General features: G+C 41.9%; 1 protein-coding gene across 1 annotated transcript; it reads right to left on the bottom strand.

Moving 5' to 3' along the window:
- Window positions 1-431: 431 nt before the first annotated feature.
- On the bottom strand, window positions 432-17,983 carry LOC116321757. Its single transcript, XM_031741688.2, has 24 exons — window positions 17,683-17,983; window positions 17,373-17,459; window positions 16,979-17,102; window positions 16,797-16,899; window positions 15,971-16,084; window positions 15,767-15,883; window positions 13,928-14,088; window positions 13,327-13,473; window positions 12,997-13,099; window positions 12,414-12,542; window positions 12,060-12,242; window positions 11,348-11,601; window positions 9,207-10,052; window positions 8,554-8,644; window positions 8,362-8,469; window positions 6,001-6,612; window positions 5,176-5,871; window positions 4,719-4,841; window positions 4,303-4,431; window positions 3,079-3,271; window positions 2,820-2,944; window positions 2,498-2,688; window positions 2,234-2,367; window positions 432-2,137 (listed from the first exon to the last, which is right to left on the bottom strand). Exons 1-24 carry the CDS (start codon window positions 17,735-17,737, stop codon window positions 1,905-1,907), a joined length of 5,058 nt encoding a protein of 1,685 aa, XP_031597548.1. The 5' UTR covers window positions 17,738-17,983; the 3' UTR covers window positions 432-1,904.
- Between the last annotated feature and the right edge of the window lie 1,777 nt (window positions 17,984-19,760).

The following is a 19,760-nucleotide window of genomic DNA, read 5'->3' as shown; positions in this document are numbered from 1 at the left end:
TATATCATATATTAGTTTCAACTTTTAAGCTGAGTTACTGAAATAAACTTTTGCACGATATTCAAATTTTCCAAGTTTCACCCGTAAGTCTTCATCCATCCTGATAGTTTTGACTGTGTACTTTAGTTGATTATTGTCATCATTAGGCCTGTCTTTACTGGATGCTGTGTATGTTTATAGGCACTGGTAATGCTACTATTAACAGATCAGTCTTGCTAGCTTGGAAGTTGTAGTGGGTTGAGCTAACACCCATTCCACCTGTTTATATTTGGTTTACTTGAAGGTCTTTCTTTTACCTTTCATTATCAGACAACACAGGAACACACCGGTTTCATTTAGGCAAATATGAAAAAGCAGATCCATTTCCGTTTTAGCCTAAACATTCAGAGAAGTCTACAACTGAAACAAAGTCAGCACAGCAGGATGATGATTACAATATTTATTTATAAAAAAAAAAAAATAAAAAAAAATATGACATGGTTCAGGAAAAACACTGCTGGACTCGGCCCAGCCTTTTAAGTACAATTAGGAGAAGAACCACACAATCCATGAGACTGTTCACTTCAAACTTGCCACAAACGGCAGCTCCTGCTGTCACAGTTCAGTAATTTCCACATAAGAGCAAAGCTCTAGGCCACATGACGAACCCTGTGCTTTTAGACAGTCACTTAAAAATACAAAACTCATGCAAAGTACACACACAAGTCCAAAACAACACACACACATGGAATTCAAACTCATGCAACTGAATTTCATGCACAGAATAATAAATAATAAAAATCTTTAAGTGTTGACCAAGTCTAATAGCATGGGTTGCCACTGGGGTTTGTTTTTTTTGTTGTTGTTGTCGTTTTTGTTTGTTTTCAGAATTAACAGGAATTGAGCAGTTTGGCATCACTGGAACAGAGTCCACAAAAAGGATCAGTTGTGCAAGAATGCATGTAAAACACAGTGGTCCCCTACAAAAAAAACAAAAACACAACCCTCACTGAAATGACACCACACTGAAAAAATATAGAGTTCACAATGTACCAGAGCAACACGTGCAATGAGGTCTGAGAAGAACCAACAACGACCTCAGGAAAAACTCATGTACACTGCACCCATCTGATGAGTATTAGGAGCCACTCCATTCAAGGGATTCTGCACAGAAAACAATTTTTTTTAAAAAACAAAACAAATATATTCTGTCATGTGTTATAATGACAATCTGAGTCATATTATAACGAGTCACTACAACGAAAATTTGGTATTACCTAAAGAAATCATTAAAAGTTGCATTGTGACAAATCCCTTATTGCAGAAGATTTAAGAATAAATTCTGCAGAGCTCTTAATACTCAACATTCAGTGCTCAAAGAATCACAGCAGGTTACAGCTGGACCACCATGTGTAAAACAAAGTATCATGATTCACATAAAAAGCAAAAAAACAAATAAATAAGGTTTTTGACAATATCAGATTAATGGACAATTTAAAGCTGGCACATCAAAATTTCTTCATGTTTCTCAACTGCGTATTCTGGAAACAAAGACAGACATGAATTAAAGGGCAGCTTCAGTTCCAGCCCCTTAATCACAGAACATGAATATATTTAGGCTCAAGTTCTTGGGACACAGAAATTTAGAATTTAAGACACACTTAGAGGTTTTATAGTGATAGCAACAACAATAGTAAGGATGGGAACGTTTAGATCAACTTCCTTATTGCTGTGTTAGTGGGCTGTATAGGAAGTGCATAAGGTGTAAGCAGGAAACCTCCACTAAAGAACAGGGGAGAGAAAATTAAGAAAAACAAAACAAAAGATTCCACAGAGAGGGACAACGGAGGGACAACAGCTGAGTCCCGTTGGCTCAGCAGCCAGTGGCACTGTTGATGAAATGAGCCATCAACCTTTCAGTCGTTTCAGAAGCACTTCCTGAAGACTATCTGCGGTCCATACTCCTCGTATTCTTCCCGACCGATCCATGCAGAGGTAAAGGTGGGCATATTTGCCAACACTGCTCCTCCTCTCCACACTGAGGAGTCTCTATCTTTGGGGCTGGTTACACAAACACTGCCCCCCATGTCTGAGGGCAGCAGGCCTTTGATTTCATCCTGCAGTCGCTCAGGCAGGCCGGGCAGCAGAGTGTTCCCACCTTCAGGAAGAGAGGACAAAACAAATAGAAGCAGAATTTGGAAAACCATTGTACTTCAGATTGTAGTGCAACACCTTACCAAGAACCAAATGTTACCTGAAAGTACAATGTTTCCCAGGAAGCAGCGCCTCAGGTCAATGTCTGTGCTGAGGATTGACCTGTAGATGCTTTCGTGCATCCCATAATGGTCCCGTCCAATCAGCTCAGGTTTGAACAGAATCTCAGGTGCCCTAGATGAAAAGGGGGTACACTCTGCTAAAGAGTCTGTGCTATACAACAAGCAAGGTGACCGCAAGATCATTTCTAAGACTTAAGTGTTGGTAAACAGCAGGAAGCAGCCCCCCACCCCACCAGCATTACCTGAACCTCTCTGTGCCGAGGGTAATAATCTGCCCATCTGGCATGGTGTAATGCATCTCTCTGCAGGATGACTGCCCCCGACTTAGCTCATCTTCATAGTTGAGAGCGACACAGCAACACTTCTCCTTCATCTCCCTCACTATCTCCTCCTCTGCTGTGGTACGCATGCACACTCCTTGTTCCCGGAGAAGCTTAAAGCACAAGCACAGCAAGCTGGTTTTGCCTCATCTTTAAACTAAATTAGGAACCATCCAGGGATTATGCCTTCCAAGCAATCAATAACATAGCTCCTACACTGGGCATTAACAGAAGTGCTGAATACCTTTTTAAGATGCAGTGTAACATCTAATCCAGCCAGGGGAAAGCGTTGCACAGCATGAGGTAGACAGTATCCCTCAAACACAGGCACACTGTGGCTCACTCCATCCCCAGAGTCAAACACCACACCTATATCAAATACACACAAGTAGGATCATAGGATCAGATTTGAGTGGTTTAAATACACCAAGCTGAACAAAGTCTTCAGACAAGCCATCATCCGTGTGCATCAATCAGTGCGTGAAGACGAGCGACTACAGTACCAGTGGTTCTTCCTGCTGCGTAGAGCGCTAGCACTGCTTGCATGGCTACATAGGTGAAAGGCACGTTGAAACACTCAAACATGATCTCAACCGCGTGCTGCCGATTCTTCAGGGGGTTCATGGCCGCTTCAGTCAAAAGAACCGGGTGATCTTCTGGTTCCACGCGCAGCTGCTGGAACGTATGATGCCAGATCTGCCAGAACAACCACCAATACTTTATTTCTCTTGAGGGAAGCATGTTAATGGGTGGGGAAGTTGCAGAGTGGGTGAGCTCTCAAAACACAGACATTCAAACTAGACTAATCCACAGGGACAAATAGGCCTGCAGCTGCCCTCTGAGCCTCAGGAACATATTCCTGCCTGTGAAGTGAGGCTTTTCACAGCATCAACGCATGTACACTGTATGACCAATGATGGGATAAAACCAGGGTATTTGCTGAACGGATTTATTATATTTGAGACTTGAACATAAGAGAGAACCATTTGTGCCTTTCCAGTTTGCCGGAAAGTTTCAAGCAGCAGAGACTGTACGCTAGATGAGCAAATGTACCTGTAACGATCAAGTATATAATAACCTATAATAAGGCTAAACTTTTGCAACCTTTAAGGCCGTACCGACTCTCCCACATGCCAATAGCAATTTTATTTATACAGCACATTATTACGTGTAAACTCACTGCGTTTAAAACAGCAGATAAAAATACTGACGGCCACCATCGTTACCACTCAGCCTCCTACCAGTTACCTCATTCTCAAGTTACTGTGTTCACAAAGCTGGGTGTACACGCCACCCGCAGGCCTGACACGATGACAACAATACCCCTCTCAGCCTTTTACGGCTTAGGGGTAAAAATATTAAAACTAGTGCAGCAGCAAAACAAAGCAGCATATGAAGTGTAAAGTTTTCCTGTCCATTTATGGATATATGCACACCAGGACCACAATAACATGTTTTTAAACTGAATGTACCACTACACATTTTCCTCACATGTCAAGTACTACAAACAAAAAGGCTTTAGGTCGTGCCTCTTTCAAACTAAGCCTCATATTGCTTGAAAAGACATCCAACATCTTCAGCCAGCTGGGTCTGTGGAACAGCTGTAACCTGTAGACAGTAATCTATTTCCAGACGACACATCAATATACTTAACATTTAAGTACTAAAGGGAATGATTCCGACATGCATGTTTCATTTTCCAGTTATTATGCAAACACGAGTCTCACCTTTTCCATTTCATCCCAGTTGTGAATGATTCCATTCTTTATGGGGTGCTTTAGAGTCAGAACCCCTCTCATGTGTTCTGCATCGTGACCAATGTAGGCCTCTCTTTCAAGGTTACCATTCAGTACTTCCTGCAAAGACAGGAGAAAAGAAACAAAATATAACCACACTTTAAATCCCCATAGTTTTCCTTATAGCTCAAAGTAGCTGTAGGCAGATGCCAACCAACTCTATAAAACACCCACCATGAGGCTGCTGTAATGAACAGACAAAGAATGCAAAGACCAAGGCAATTTCTAGAATACATTTACTGAAAATATTTTGAAAAGAAACACTCCACAAATATGTTCAAACACGTAGGGGCCCAACCTGAGGGACACGAGTTAAAATCAAAGCATCTAACAACGAATGTACTTACCTCATACTTTGGCACCCCAATTATTGTGGGGAATATAATGCTTGGTAGGTCTTGATCTGCAAATCCTGCCTTTATCAAACCAGAGCCTGTATCCAGTACAATCGGACTCTTGAAATCTGCAATCTAGAGACACACACACACTTTTTTAAAATCAATTTCAAAGAGGTTCAAAAGCACTGAAATGATCTTTTAAGTTAATCTTGTGAATACAACTTTATTTGTTTTCAATTCTGGCCACTCAGCACTTTAGTTTATAAGCCACATTTTAGTCATACATTCAAAGTATATGTGCACTCAGTTACACATGGCACACAGCAATTTAAAAGCTTGGGGTTGGAAGAAAGCTTTCATAAGAACTAAAAACTAATGTTGACGTTAGGCTTTTAAATACGAGATGTACTTGATGTTCTTAATGAAGACAAAAAGGTGACAGCTGAAGGAGGATGTGCCCACGTACCTCTGTCATGGGGCTATAAAACTGGATCTGACTTTCAGGTGACCCAGAGATTCTCAGAGCCTCAGAGCTCTGAACGCCATCTGGTAGCTTTTCATTTGGTTCGTCTCTTCCACTTGGGTCAAACTCTAGAGGCTGATCAGCAGTCATTTGGGATACAGACTCTTCAAGTTGGTGGTCATCTGCAGGAGATGAAGTGTGGATTTCCTCTGCTGACTGCACATGTAGTTTGAGTAAAGATGTGGACATCTTTTCATTTTTAGTCATTATTTCAGACGAGCGCTGTAATGATGCCCAACAATTCTCTGGGGGTACATGGTTATCGTCTTCATGTTGTGTTACATTTGGACTGGAAACCAAGCTGTGGCTGGTGTCTGGAGGCACGTTCTCTGGCAGCTCTTCAAGTACTTTATCTTGTAGATGAAGTTGGCCTTCATCTACAAAATAATGACCTCGATCTAAGGACACCTCTGCGGAGTGAGGTGTTTCGAGTTCAGCATGGCCTTCATTCACAAGAAGCAAAGACTTTCTTGACTTAGTTACAGGGGGAAGGAGTGATTTTCCACCTGGGTCAAAGGTGCCATCATCTACCCTCATTTCAGGGATTAAAGATGCTTCTGGACTGCATAAACTAGCAGATCTGGCCAATTCATTCCCATCGATGTATTGCGATTGGACACCTGCCTCTTCTGAGGGTTCCTGCAAATCAAAAACATTGTTCAAGGTAGTTTTGTAATATACTGACAGACCAATTGTACAACCACTAGCATCTTGACACTGGGAAAGTGGCAATTGAGCTACATCTTGTGGTGAAGCCCCTTTGGTTACCTTAAGGTCTGAAAGATCTTGAATAATTTCAGTCATGCGTGTACTCTCAGACCCATCCGTGGCAAGGCTGGTGACTGATCTTCCAGAACCATTTGGAAAGAGATCGCAGAGCGCTCGATCATCATGTTCTTTTCTAGGCCTTTCAGTTATAGAACATTTTTTAAACTTTTCATCAATATCCTCATTCTGTTTCGCTTTAAACTCTTTTTCTATACTCCTCTCCAGCTCCTCTACCTCCCTCTTCTCCTTTTCCAGCTGCAAATGTGAAGCCTCCCTCTCATTGCGTGAAGACAGTAACACATTTGTAGGTTTGCTCTCCAAGAGCTCAGTGTTGAGTTTCTCTTTACTGCATCGAAACTTGTTGATCTGCAAGTTCTCTTCCATGATTAACCCGTCCAGGATATGAACCTTTCTCAGTTCCATCAGCAGGTCTGGCCTGCTGTCAGATACTTCAGATACCACTGGAGCTTCACTGTAGAGCCCATCCGCAGCAGCTTTAGTTTCACGTGCAGACCCAGCCGACACGAGGTCAATGAAACCGTCAGATTCTGCAGAATCAAGGCAGTCATCGAAACAAAGAACACCAGCTTCAGCCAGCTTGCAGGACGACATCTTAAAAGAATAAAGAAAAAAAATATAGTGAATACCAAGGGACCATAAAACAAGCTGACAAACCTACTGTGACATTACCCACTGGTTTCTAGGCTTCCCTTCAGGCAAACTGAGGTTTTCCATTCTGGCCATCACCTACCCATTTTTTGGAACCAGTGGCAAATTAAACATGGGTTAAAGGGTTGAACAGATAAGACTCAGATTGATATCAGGCCTTAACAGGGGCTGATATCTACTCAATTTTGGAATTCTTTTCAGAACAACCATCAGCACAATAATTATAAAGAGTGAGTTAGATATTAACAAGCTAAAGATTTCTTATTAAATACAAATGTCAGTAAAGTTATTTGAATCAAAGTCTATTTGAGTCAGACATTTTATAAGACAAACCCCAGCATGTCTGGCAGAGCCACCTGTCAGCCTCTGATGATGAGGATTTAGCCATTTCAACATAGCACAGTACTTTGCAAATTACAGGGGAAAAATATTTTAGCCAAAACCAGAAACAAGCTTGTTTCACTACTTGAAACAAGCTCAATACAACCAGGCTACAAAGGAGATACTAGCAGCAAGAGTAAAGAAATTGCTCAATTGGACATGCAAGTTGAACTTGCTAGTCGCGCTCCATGGGACAGGGAGAGACTGGTAGTACAACAACAACAACCACCGCCCCCCCCCCAGCTCTGTGTAAAAAAAGTATTTGCCTCACTATACTTCCCACTGAAGTGGGAATCATGATGTTAAGCATTTTAACCTATATACTCCATTAGTATTGACCCATCTAGTTTTATATCACGTGTTATTCTTTTCTAATGTGCAGTTTTGGCAATTTTATGGTCATTTGAGGGGTCCACCTGGTGATTATTATGAATCATGGCTGAAGTTGGAGAAAACCAATAACTACTGAATTAATTTTTTTATTTTGGGTTCATAAAAATATCAAGTAGATTAATTACTTCTTACTATAAAAGGCTGGCATAACAGATCTGTCAAAAAGGAGAGTAATTAGGATGAATATAAATCTGAAAAGAATACCCTGAAAGCTGTGCAACTCATGGGTTGTACTTCATAGGAGTAGTCAGAGGCTCCTCACCCTAAAAAGGATCTAGGAGTTATCTTACTTTAGTCTGTCACTCTTTTTTTCCTGTCTCCTTTTCTCTAGCTTTCTGCTACGTGTGCATATGCTTAAGGCTCTAAACCCTGGGGTTGCTTTGCTTTGTGTTGTCTTGTTATTCTGTGTGTAGTGATGTGCTGCTTTGTTTTTGAATGACTGTTCAATAAACTCTGCTCTTTTTCAGAGGATCTTATTTAGTCCTTTGATATAAAAACATAAAAACAAACTGCAAGTGTTTTTTTGATCATCTGAACGTAGACGGTCTGTGGGAATGACAGAAGAGGAGACGCTGCAGAGAGGTGTGTAAGACTGCAACTTTGGTTCCCGTTTTGGATCGTTTAATAAATTTGGCCAGATTTCCCAGAAATGAGAGTTGGTCCCAAAGTGGGATAAATCCCATCTCTCCTAACATGACCAGGTTTCCCCAATTGTTTATGAACCACACATCATTTCCACATTTTGTCCATCTTCCTCTTACAGTCGAAAGGCATGCCTGGACCTGTGCCTTGTGTAACTTACCTCTTATTTCATGCCATAGAGGCATAGAGTAACTGAAACAAACTAATGTTAAAAAGTAAGATCGGAAATTAAAAGAATCTGTAACAAAGAACTGATCTGCTGGATGCTTTACCTACCGTATCAAGCTGGTCCTCACCATCACACAGTCGCCAGATACCCTGCCTGTCCTCTGTCCTCAGCAGTGCATCTAGCACAGCTTCCTGAGCCAGAACATTTTCCTCCTCCTGCAAAATAAAAACTTGTTCCGTTCTGTCCAGAAGTCACAACAACCAGCACTGTCTTCATTTCTCAAATGATCCACCTCTCACCTCTAAGATTTCATCAGCCTTGTCCAAGATCTTCTCCACTTCCCTCAGACCTTCCTCTTCCTTCACATCCCAGTCCTTCATGGACAACGCGCTGGAAAGTCGGGAGGGGAAATAAAATAAGGCATTAGGCAATTCTTCAATTTGCCTTTTCCCAGTTTACCATCCTTCCTTCAACTCTTTCATCTTACCCTCATCATTTGCTGCCATAAGGAATCAAAGTAGACAATACAGTGTCTGTATGTTATGATGAAACTTAACAACAGGTCCCACTGTAGGGATTTTACTGGTTCAGAATGCAGTTTGGCAGGTGACCAGTCCTCATCATAAATTGCAATAAGTCAGAGTCCCCTTATGTGACAAATCTAATTATTTTGTCATTTGTGACCAACTATTAACAAAAACAAAAAAAAAAAAAAAAAAAAAAAAAAAAAAAAATAATAATAATAATAATAATAATAATAATAATAATAATAATAATAATAATAATAATATCACTGTGTAACAACTGAAATTTCAATACCACTGCTGAAATTTCTTTGAGAATTGCCATAAAAATCCTCTGTATAGGAAAAACCCCACAGGGCATCAATGACACACTGTAGTACAAGCAACATACTGATCGGCATTTTGACATTTGAAGCCAAACAAATTACCTATTATCGTCGTCATCGTCATCTTGATTTTGGTCATGGAGGTCATAAGAATCCCAGAGCAGAGTAGGAACCCCCTCTGTGGAACAGATGGACTGGTCTTTTCCTTCAATAACGGTGCTGGAGAGAACACTGCAAATGGGACTTAGTTCAGGATGTTCCACACAACTTTGTGGATGTAAAATCCAGTCCCTGCTCTGTGATCCTTTGGGTTCTGTGCTCCTTAAAACCTCCGGTGTAGGCTGAATTTGAGACCTGCTAGCCTGGGTGCCATTGAGATGCTCATCTGAAGAATTGTGAACAACTTTTTGAGGTGCTGGATTTTGTGTACTGCTGACAGTGTAAGAGTTTTCCAAATCCTCTACCGGCAAGCTAAGCCAGGGGTTACTGGACATGGCAGCTACGGGCTTTACTTTGATCTCAAATTCATTGAGCGAATCAGCTTTAGGAGAGTTTCCTATAGAGCCCAAGTCATGCTCCTCTCTGTGATCCCTACAATCTGAAACACTGGAAATAATGTCATGGATTTGAGGCGGGCTTGAGGCAGGTATCGCAAAGTCTCTGGTTGCAGCAAACGGGGAGGGCGGTTTGCCCGTAGCTGACACCAACCCTGAACCGCCGGTCAAGGGAGATGTTCCAAAGACATGGGCAGCGTCTTTACCACCTTTACATTTAGCGAGGTTTGACTCTGAAACATGGTGTGGCACAGGTTTTGACGTGGTAGAATCAGCAGATAAGAGATTCACATGGTTGCCCCTCAGTAACTCATACTGCCACTGTAGGGCCATCTGGAGTTGTTCGACAGCCACCAGTCCTGAAGAGCCTAGAAGTTTCCTCAGTGTCAAGCACCTGACGAATAAAAGAAATAGAAAATGAAATAATGGCATCAGAAAATAAAATAAATAATGTGGCAAACTGGCGTGGCAGTGCTGCTCAGCCAAACTGTCAAGTGTCGTTGATATACTGACTATTTGGGTTGAATGGGTGATGGGGATCAAACTAATTGAGCAGCCATAGGCTACAAACGCTGATCAGCTGATTAAATGTATTTCAAGTATTACTCCATCTGCTAACACACACACACACACACACACACACACACACACACACACACACACACACACACACACACACACACACACACACACACACACACACACACACACACACACACACACACACACACACACACACACACACACACACACACACACACACACACACACACACACACACACACACACACACACACACACACACACACACACACACACACACACACACACACACACACACACACACACACACACACACACACACACACTAAAACCATTTAAATTCCCATCATCCACCAAATTTGCATTTGATTGCTGAATCAGTTGTTCAACTGAAGATAAAAATATAGATCACACAACAGACACATAACTTGGAGATGTGATATTTTACCCAGCAAAGGCTCATTTTGGCGATTCTGAGTCCAAGTGAAGCCTCTAAATTCTGAGACATTTCACCTTTCAAAAAGTCACTCAAGGGTCAACAAAAAATAAACTAAACAAATGAATGAATGTTTGTTCCTCGTAAATGAATTAAAAGGTTAAACTTTGATAGAAATTTATTTCATTTCAGTTACACAAGTCTCTTTATGATTTTCATGATTGTGGCTTGTAACTGGTGCAAATCACAAATTCAGCAGCTCAAATTAGAATACTTCATTCAAGTTTGAGTAAATTACTATTCAAAAAGAAAGTTGATTCATAGCAGGTCGAATTCTCCAAGTAAGGAGCTGCACTTGAGTGCTTCATTTTTTACCCTTCCTACAAGAGGACACATTGGATGAGCTTTTATGAAAGGACAACATACTTATACATATTCAGTTTTTACCAAGTCTGCTTTCTAGAAGAGGACCAAGCTTCCTGCTAACAGCCCATAAATGACTTTTGGCAACGGCAGTGGTTGACATGTCTGATGTCTCAGGAAGCTGTGTCTACTTTGCAACAAATTTGCTTTTGCACAAACTGCAAGAAAGTTGATCATTGATGGCCACACACACAACTTATTTACTTGCACTCAAGGTATGACTTTGTACACAACAATCTGCACTTTCTGTAGAAATGGAAAAACCCGTTTAAAATAAATCAAGTCACCTTTGAGACATCCGTTTCCCCGTCTGCTGGATCTCATCATCCGGGATTGCATTAGCCAAATGAGACAGATGGAGCAGCTCCTCCATTTCTGGAGGGGGATTGTTCTTCAGAAAAGTGGACAGCCTCCATCTCCACCCAGGCATCATCCCCCAGTTCTTCTGCTGCAGATGGATGGAGGCAGCCTCTTCACGAACACCCGACAGGAGCTCCTGGAGGAAGTTCTGGCAAAGGACCTGACTGTACCAGCAGCTGGCCTAAACAGGTAAACAGCATAATTTTCTGCTATTCTTGGGGATGGGGCCAATTTATTTTAGACCGCAGTAACCAGGTATGGCAATAACAAAGTTAGACTCACAAATTTTTGATCAACATTATCTTTAAGTAGTTAAAAAGCATTTGTCCTTGAAATTAAAAATGCACACCGGCTGCCACTAGACAGCACAGGATGATAGAAAAATGTTAGTAAGTTGGATGATAGGTCAGTGTGATTTGAAAGAGGATGTCTGGCACACATGGTGTGAAAAATATAAAAATTACTGTCAGTGATTACAGTCAGTAAAGGTATTTTTGTTGTTTTGTTTTTTTAATGTAGCGAGCATTATCCAACAACAGTAAGACAAAAAGCTGTTGATGGTTAGCTTAGTTTCCAAAACAAAAGTTCTTCCAATGAATCACTTGGTATTACCGCATCTGTAAGTTTTCCACAACTTGCCTTGCTGTAGTAGCGATGGTAGCTGGAAACTGCTCTGAGGGTTTGGAGAATCACGTTCACGGCAGAGTCAAGTTTGTCCTTCAGCCTCTCCAGATCTGCAGCCCAGCTCCCCGTGGGCTGACTGTCCAAGGGCAGAATCTCTGCTGAAGTCTGGATTACGTCTTCAGCCCAGCGAACAAGTGCCTGGTAGGTGAGAGGTAACCTTTACTTCAAGCATTAGTTAACAGCATCCGTAACACAATTAGCAACACTAATGTTACAAACAACTAGGATTTAACTGAACCGTGGTGTAATCTAATCAAGGTCGATCTATGTTGCAAGGTAAGATTCATAACATGCAAGCTAAAGCCATACCATAGCAGGAGTGTGAATGGATGCTTCAAATTCAGACACCAGAATCACAGCTTTTGTAGGGTCCTTGGCAATCTCTACTTTGAAGGGCTGGATCTTCTCTCGAAGAAGAGTTTCAATCTTCTCAGAAACCTGTAAGCAAGCGACAAGAAAACCAACATCTGGCTGCCTTTAGCTGTGGATCGGTTGTTCTTCCCCATTGATTGGGAGAGCTGATAATTTTCTTCAACTGGTCACTCAAAGTAGTTTTCCATAAACACTGAGCCGTTTATACTAACGCGATTATCTGTACTTTTATCTAGTTCTGTACTTAGCTGCACGCCCAAGGCCATTTTTAAACACGAGAACTGCACCCTTCGCAATTCACAATCAGAAAATGATTTAATAGTTCATATTTTAAGGTTATCCAAACGTACAAAGCCACATTTGTCCTGTGGATATTCAGTTTTGTGGTCAAACATTTCCCACTCTGCTCAAACCAAAACAGCCCGAGTAAAGTGACTCAGGTCATTTAGGTTTTGGTTTAGAGCAGTAGGTTTAAAACAATTTAAAGGAAACCTTTACATGTGGACTCTGTTAGACCCACCTGCAGCGCATTATCACGCAACTGGAACACACGTAGCCTTAAGTGAGCTTTAGAAAACAGCTGCTGCCACAGCAACTCCACTTTTTCCACAGCAGCAGTTATCCTGTAATTAAATGGCACAGTGAGCGACATCAACTCTTAAAAATGTCCAATACGGTTTCTTAGAGTAGCAAAAAACATTAATCTTGGATAACCCTTAGTCATACTGGCATTTTGCTTTAGCTGATGTGAAATGGGATCATTACAAAAGTGCTGTATGGACTTTTTGGTGGATTAAGATAAAGAACCCATTTTCATGACTTGACACTGAGATCTGGCTGCCTGCAGTACCTGCTGTGGTTCTGGAGCATATCGAAGGCCATCTGAGTGAAGAGGGCAGTTCCAGCCATGTCCTGGAAGCACGGCTCCCTGTCAGGCCAACGCAGCTTCCCCACCAAGCTCTCACAGTTCCTCAGTAGCTGATCCAGCCCCAACTCCCTGATCACATTATACATGTGGGACAGTAAGCTTTAATGTTCACCTGTGAAACGCCTCTGTTAGATTGGTCAGAAGCTGCCAACACCACCTCTTTCCTCTGAACGTGCAGGGGTAACCCCGAGTTAACTTGATAACCAGCTTTCTGATACGGTTTATCCTGATCGACAGTGTTAGAGTAAGTCACTTCAGATAACAGAAAGATACCCACAGCACGTTGAATGAGTTTCCTAGTATAGGGCCCGAATTAGCAACTAGAGCACATTATTTACAAGAAATAACAAGTGTTACACCAAACAAGCATCTGCGCACATCCCCCTCTGCTGTCCTGCTGCTATAAGGTTTATATTTCAGTGAATATTTGATTGACAAAAATATTGCAGACAAGAAGGTGCCACACCCTTTTTTAGACTGCAGCTGCTTGATAAGATCATAAACAAGAAGTGACAAATTTGACCTCCTGAGCTGCTGAAACTTGGCTTCAGTGCTGAAGCAGAATTGCTGGAGCTCGCTGACGGTGGTGGGCAGTGGCAGCCTGGACAGAGCCTGCAGTGCAGAGATGCATGAAGGCAGCCGCTGGACTACAGACACAAACTCCTGGACAAACGCATCGATCTCCTGCAGGAAGCAGCATGAGTGAGAGTTACAAGATCATCAACATGCATCTCTGTGCACACAGGATTTCACAATATGGGACTTTACTACTGTTTATTTTAGACAGCTTTAAGGTAAGCATGGGTTTAAGGCTACTCCTTTTTACAATTCAGTTATGCCAATAGTCAATTAAGTTAACCAAATCCCAATTCAGTCTATGGGGATTGTATCCCAAGTAGTATCCTAAATAGGTTTCCCCACAGGCAAAGAGGTGCCACAGTTAACAGTCATGGCCCAGCTGAATATGACTGAATGGATAATTAATGGAAAGAGTGCTCCTTTCAATGGCTAATAAGATCAGCTCATTATGCAAGGCATTTGCACAAGCTTCATGGAGGTGACCAATAAGAGGTGCTGGCTGCTTAAACAGATCTCTGCATCTATGCTCGCAATAAATATTCAATGGATTCTGACCTATTGTTAGTTATTAGTGGATTACCAGAGGGACGGACACACGGACACACGGACACACACACACACGGACACACACACACACACACACACACACACACACACACACGGACACACGGACACACACACACACACACGGACACACACACACACACACACACACACACACACACGGACACACACACACGGACACACACACACACGTTAGAATGGTTGGCTCAAAGTTGGTTGGGGCAGACAATCAGCAACATAATCACTCATTAAAAAAGGAAAAGAAAAAAAAAAGTATCCTTAACACTGACCCTTCAGCTGCTTTTCCAGCTTATTCCTATGACCAAAAGCTTTGGAAAGGAAACATGACTACATCTTCATATATCTAAATAACATGCAGGACAGACATTCATTTCTTTATCTTACTCCTACCTCTTTATAGACACAGACATTACAAGTAGAAAAGCTCATGTTAAATTCCATATTTGTAGCTACCTTTGCTACAGTTGGCACATGACAAGTTGTTCCCCAGAGAAGCAGCAGCATTTTAATACGGGTTCTTCACCTGAGGTGTTTCTCTTCCTTCAGCTGCTCCCTTTTGGGCTCAGAATTGTCATCTGTATCAATTTTATTCTGTCACTAGTATTGTCTTCTGTCACCCCAACCCTCTCATTACATCCATGAATCTTCTGAGGTCTTCCTCTTTTCCTTCTGCTTGGCGGTTCGATCTTCATCATCCTCTGTATAATTTACCCACTATCCCTCCTCTGCACATGTCCAAACCACCTCAGCCGTCTCTCTGATGGACTCATTTCTAAGCATCTGATTTTCATTCCTCTTCTGACACTCCTAACTTCCTAATACAGTACCACATCTTGGCACCTTATCATATACTTTGTGTAGATCCACAATTACACAGTGAAGCGCCTTCAAAACCTCTCCATCAATAATCTCAAAGCAAATATCATCTGTAGTGCCCTTTCTCAGCATGCTGCTGTTCACAGCAACTCCTTCATATTTTCATTGTATGGCTCATCAACTGCACATCACACTCCTCCATTCCTCTGGCACACTTACTCTTTGGGATTGTGTCCATCTGGTTAAAGTCCACTCCCTCTCTCCCATACATAACCACAGATATGTCATCAAGACCACAGGCCCTTACCCTCTGTATCCTCTTCACAGTGATTTTCCTACACTTTCTAAATGAAACTGGTCTCCCAGAAAGCAGTATCGCTACCTTAATGAAGGCAACCCAGCTCTGATGACGGTACATGAGGTATCCACCCAGTGACCATGGTAGCTGGCTTCGATCAATGTAGTTCTGGAGCTCTGGGATTTCTCTCAGAAGGACCCTCTACAAAATGTTTATAAAAGGAGATCAGAACTGCTCACTTAAGTTAAATCTAAATAAAGTTTGTGCATAACAGTTTGATATACTAACTTTGAAAGAAGCAGAATAATCCTTCGATGGAGCCAGCAGCTTCAGCATTAGCTTCTCAAGATCCTTTTTTTTGGGCTGAAGGATGTACACAGTGTGGACTGTGCGCTTCTGTAGCTAAAAAAAAATAAAATAAAATTTAAAAAAAAAAAAAAAAAAAATAATAGGAAAAGAAAAATTTGCACCAACAATTATTCTTTGTTTTCCTCAATGAAAACACATGGTTGCTCATACGGCACTCAATCACACGCCATCCACAGTTTTAAAAATGGCTTCATTGGTTAAGTAAACGCAAACATCTCTGAAACCCTTTGCCTCATCTTCAATTCTTCAGGCATTAGATTCATGCAACCTTTTCCCCAATTTAACTCTTCAACAGCAACAACACATAAAATGTAAAAATGTATCGCTAAATGAAGACCTCCATTCTGGATTTCTACATTTTTGTCCTTCCACAGGTTAGACAGCTGACATCTAGACAATATTTCATTATTATTTGGGAATCAAATTCTTCAGAGTACTTTGGGGTCTATACTTTGTTCACAAAAAAGTAAATAATACAGTTCATATTCATCACAATTCAACAGCAGCCTGCTGGGTAATATGTGAATTTACATCAGTCCAGTTTTGTCATGTGGGACTTGAACCTTCATTGCACTGGTAGTGAGACCTGGGTGCAGCATGGCTATTCAGTCCTGCCACCATATGAGCTGCAAACACCAGCTGCCTAAAAGCATTTCAGCATAGAACTTCAGCCTAAAAAAAGTAAACCATCATCTTGAAAAGGTCTCACAATGTAGCCACACACTCCACTTCATCATAACGATACCTCAAGCAGCAGTAGAGACTCGACAATGAAACTGATGGTAGAGAGTGAGGCATCCCTCAGATCAGCCACGACCGACACCATGCTCTGCTTTTCCTGTTTCTTACTGTCAGAGAGAAAGCGTCCAAACATCAGTGTACACACAAACACAGTGCAAAAAAACGTGTTTGTTGAATTCCACCTACTTGTGCTGATACTGAAAGTAACTTATGAAGTCCACCACTTCAGCTTTGCTGAGGCCTGAGGAGAGTTTGTATTGCCCATCCACTGGGAACATAACCAGAGGGCAACCATGTTGATCAAAAGTACCTAAAAAGCCAGATAAACCCATTATGTGCACATTTTAGGGATCCAGAAGGGAAATAAAATGAAAGAGGCCTAGACATCCAGTCCGAGTTAAAGACATTTTCATGTGGCTGCCAGTTTTGCCAAAATAAATGAAACATTTAAAGAGAATTGTGAGCATCACCAGGAGTGGAGGAGTTCTAAAGCCTTCACGCAAGCTCTCTTACGTCTCACACTTTCAAACATTTATGAATACACCAGGCACATGATACACAAATGTGGGTTAATAGCTACCAGGGAATAACACCGCTCCGGAGCTGAGCACATGATCCGCAGGCAGGGTCGGGGAGGGAGCACTCTCCTGCAGCGGCTCCGGGACGTCTGAAAGGTTTGGGAAGAAATTATTTTTATTGGCTCACACGCGAAAACTCCAACAGTCCATGATATCTGGCAGCCGGAGGAACCGCTCCAGCAAATTCCTCAGCTCCACACAAAAAGTTGGCTAAAAAAAAGTTCATCAGTGCTTCAGTCATGAACCCAGCGAGGTGTCTGTGTGCTGTGGCTCCATGGGAGCAGCACTGACCGACACTGGTCTCTTTCCTACCTTCTGCGCGTCTGCTTATCGGAGATTCTCCACTCGTGGCTCGTTTCCAGGACATGTTTGCGCCTCAAGCGAATTCTTCTGTGTGTCTCCGAACCGGACTCGACACTGAGAAGTTCTACTGCGGTGCAGCAAAACAAAGACGGCTTAACCCCGGCTGCTCCCTGCCTCTTTCCGCCATCTCACAGCCACTCCAATCCACCTGACTGAATCAGCTCCAATGACTGAGGGCTGCTCGCTTCTTTTATAAACCAGGAGGGCGGAGGAAACGCCGAGAAGGACGGCCAAAAAGTGAAGCCCACCAACCGACTCTGCTAAACACTCAAGTCATTATTATATACAGCACTAAGCCCCTGAGAAATATTTGTTTGAAGTTAACGTTTCTTGTTTCATAATGGCAAGAGACACAAAGTAAACTGCAAACAGATCCGACAGAGACAGTCAGAGCTTACTCAGATACAATATAACTCCAAAAAAATGACCACAAAGAGACACTGTCAAAAAGACACACAATAAAGAGACACCAAAAGACCTCAAATAGACAAAAAACAAAACAAAAAAATCATTCAGAGACACAAAATAACAAAACTATTAACTTCAGAGCATCCAGTTCTAAATTTTTGTTGCACAACATTCCCATCCCTCTTCATATTCTGTACAAATACTAATGTGAAAGCTGGATCAGCAGATACAATATGTTTCATCAATTTGAGGCTTGAACTGAAACTATTTACCTCCATACAGCAGGCCACTAATGCCTCAAGTGTTTCCTTTTGTGTAAGAACAAGTTCCAGTGTTCCTCACTTGACTGGTCTGACTGCATGTCTCATGATAGGCAGTGTTTGTTTAGCTTCACGGTAAAGCTAAACAACAACATTCAACTATGCAGTTTCTGGAGACATTGCAGTGGGATTGGTGCTATGGCCAATCCCACTGCAATGTGTATGACCAAGTTTCGTGGTCATACACAGAAGTAAAGGTAAGTAGTATTGGTATTAGCGATGATAGGAGGACAGAAACTTCAGTCTTTCTGTACTTTCCTGAAGTGATATAGTTCACCTTGCTTTTGGTTAACTGCTGTTAGAGTTAAACTTGTAGCTCCAATCTGCAGTGCACTGGCATTACATGAATATGGGTCAGGGGTAATGTAGTGAATAATATATGTTATGGACCCATATGCTTTCTCTGTAGAATCTGAAAAGATATGAATGCTGTGTGTGGAGTCTGACAGGTCTGGGATGCACATAACATCTTCGAAGAGAGAGAGAGCATGGAGCAGTTTAAGTTCACTCTCCCAGGTGTGCAACAGCTGGAGCAAGTCGTGTGACAGGTTTGAGCCATTTTGCTCTTCTCTACCTCCAGAGATTCTTCACCAGTATTTTAACCAGAGCAGTGTGGGGAATAAGCATGCCAAAAAGATGGTATTGTCTGGGTAGGACCCAATAGGTGTTGTGCATAGTGAACTCAGAGTGCTCTGCATGACCTGATAGTTGATGATGACAGGCTTACAATGATACTGAAACCCTATAGTCCGTTTTGGTGTCTCTGCCCCATCAGGTGATAGCCAGAGCTTGCTGTTCTCCAATATTTTCTGCACCAAAGAGTAAAACAGTGAAATCTGGATTATTAAACATTAGGTCTCTCTCTTCCAAGTCTCTGTTAGTACGTGACTTAATAATTGATCAACAAATCAATTTATTCTGCCTTACAGAAACCTGGTTAGAGCAGGATGATTATGTTAGTTTAAATGAATCAACACCCCCGAGTCATCCTAACTATCAGAAACCTCGAAGCACAGGCCGAGGGGGCGGTGTGGCAGCAATTTTCCACACCAGCCTGTAATCAACCAAAGCCCAAGACAGACTTTTAATTTGTTTGAAAGCCCGATGCTTAGCCTTGTCTACCCCAAAAGCCAGTCTTATTTGTTACCATCTATCGTCCACCTGGGCCATACACAGAGTTTCTGTCTGATTTCCTATTGTGGGTGGCCCTGAAAATCTTAGAAATATGGTATCTAACCAGATTCTTAGTCTGGATGGCATTACTTTGGCCTCCAGTAACACTGTGAGGAACCTTGGAGT

The sequence above is a fragment of the Oreochromis aureus genome, linkage group 15 (genome assembly GCF_013358895.1).
Source record: "Oreochromis aureus strain Israel breed Guangdong linkage group 15, ZZ_aureus, whole genome shotgun sequence".
Lineage (NCBI taxonomy): Eukaryota > Metazoa > Chordata > Actinopteri > Cichliformes > Cichlidae > Oreochromis > Oreochromis aureus.
This window is presented reverse-complemented; position numbering and strand designations above follow the sequence as displayed.

Coding starts and splice junctions, on each gene's coding strand:
- LOC116321757 (XM_031741688.2), bottom strand. CDS start 17,737: ATGTCCTGGAAACGAGCCACGAGTGGAGAATCTCCGATAAGCAGACGC. Junction 17,103..17,372: donor CGGAGCGGTGTTATTCCCTG/GTAGCTATTAAC, acceptor CTGGCTTTTTAG/GTACTTTTGATCAACATGGT. Junction 2,945..3,078: donor CGCAGCAGGAAGAACCACTG/GTACTGTAGTCG, acceptor TATTTGATATAG/GTGTGGTGTTTGACTCTGGG.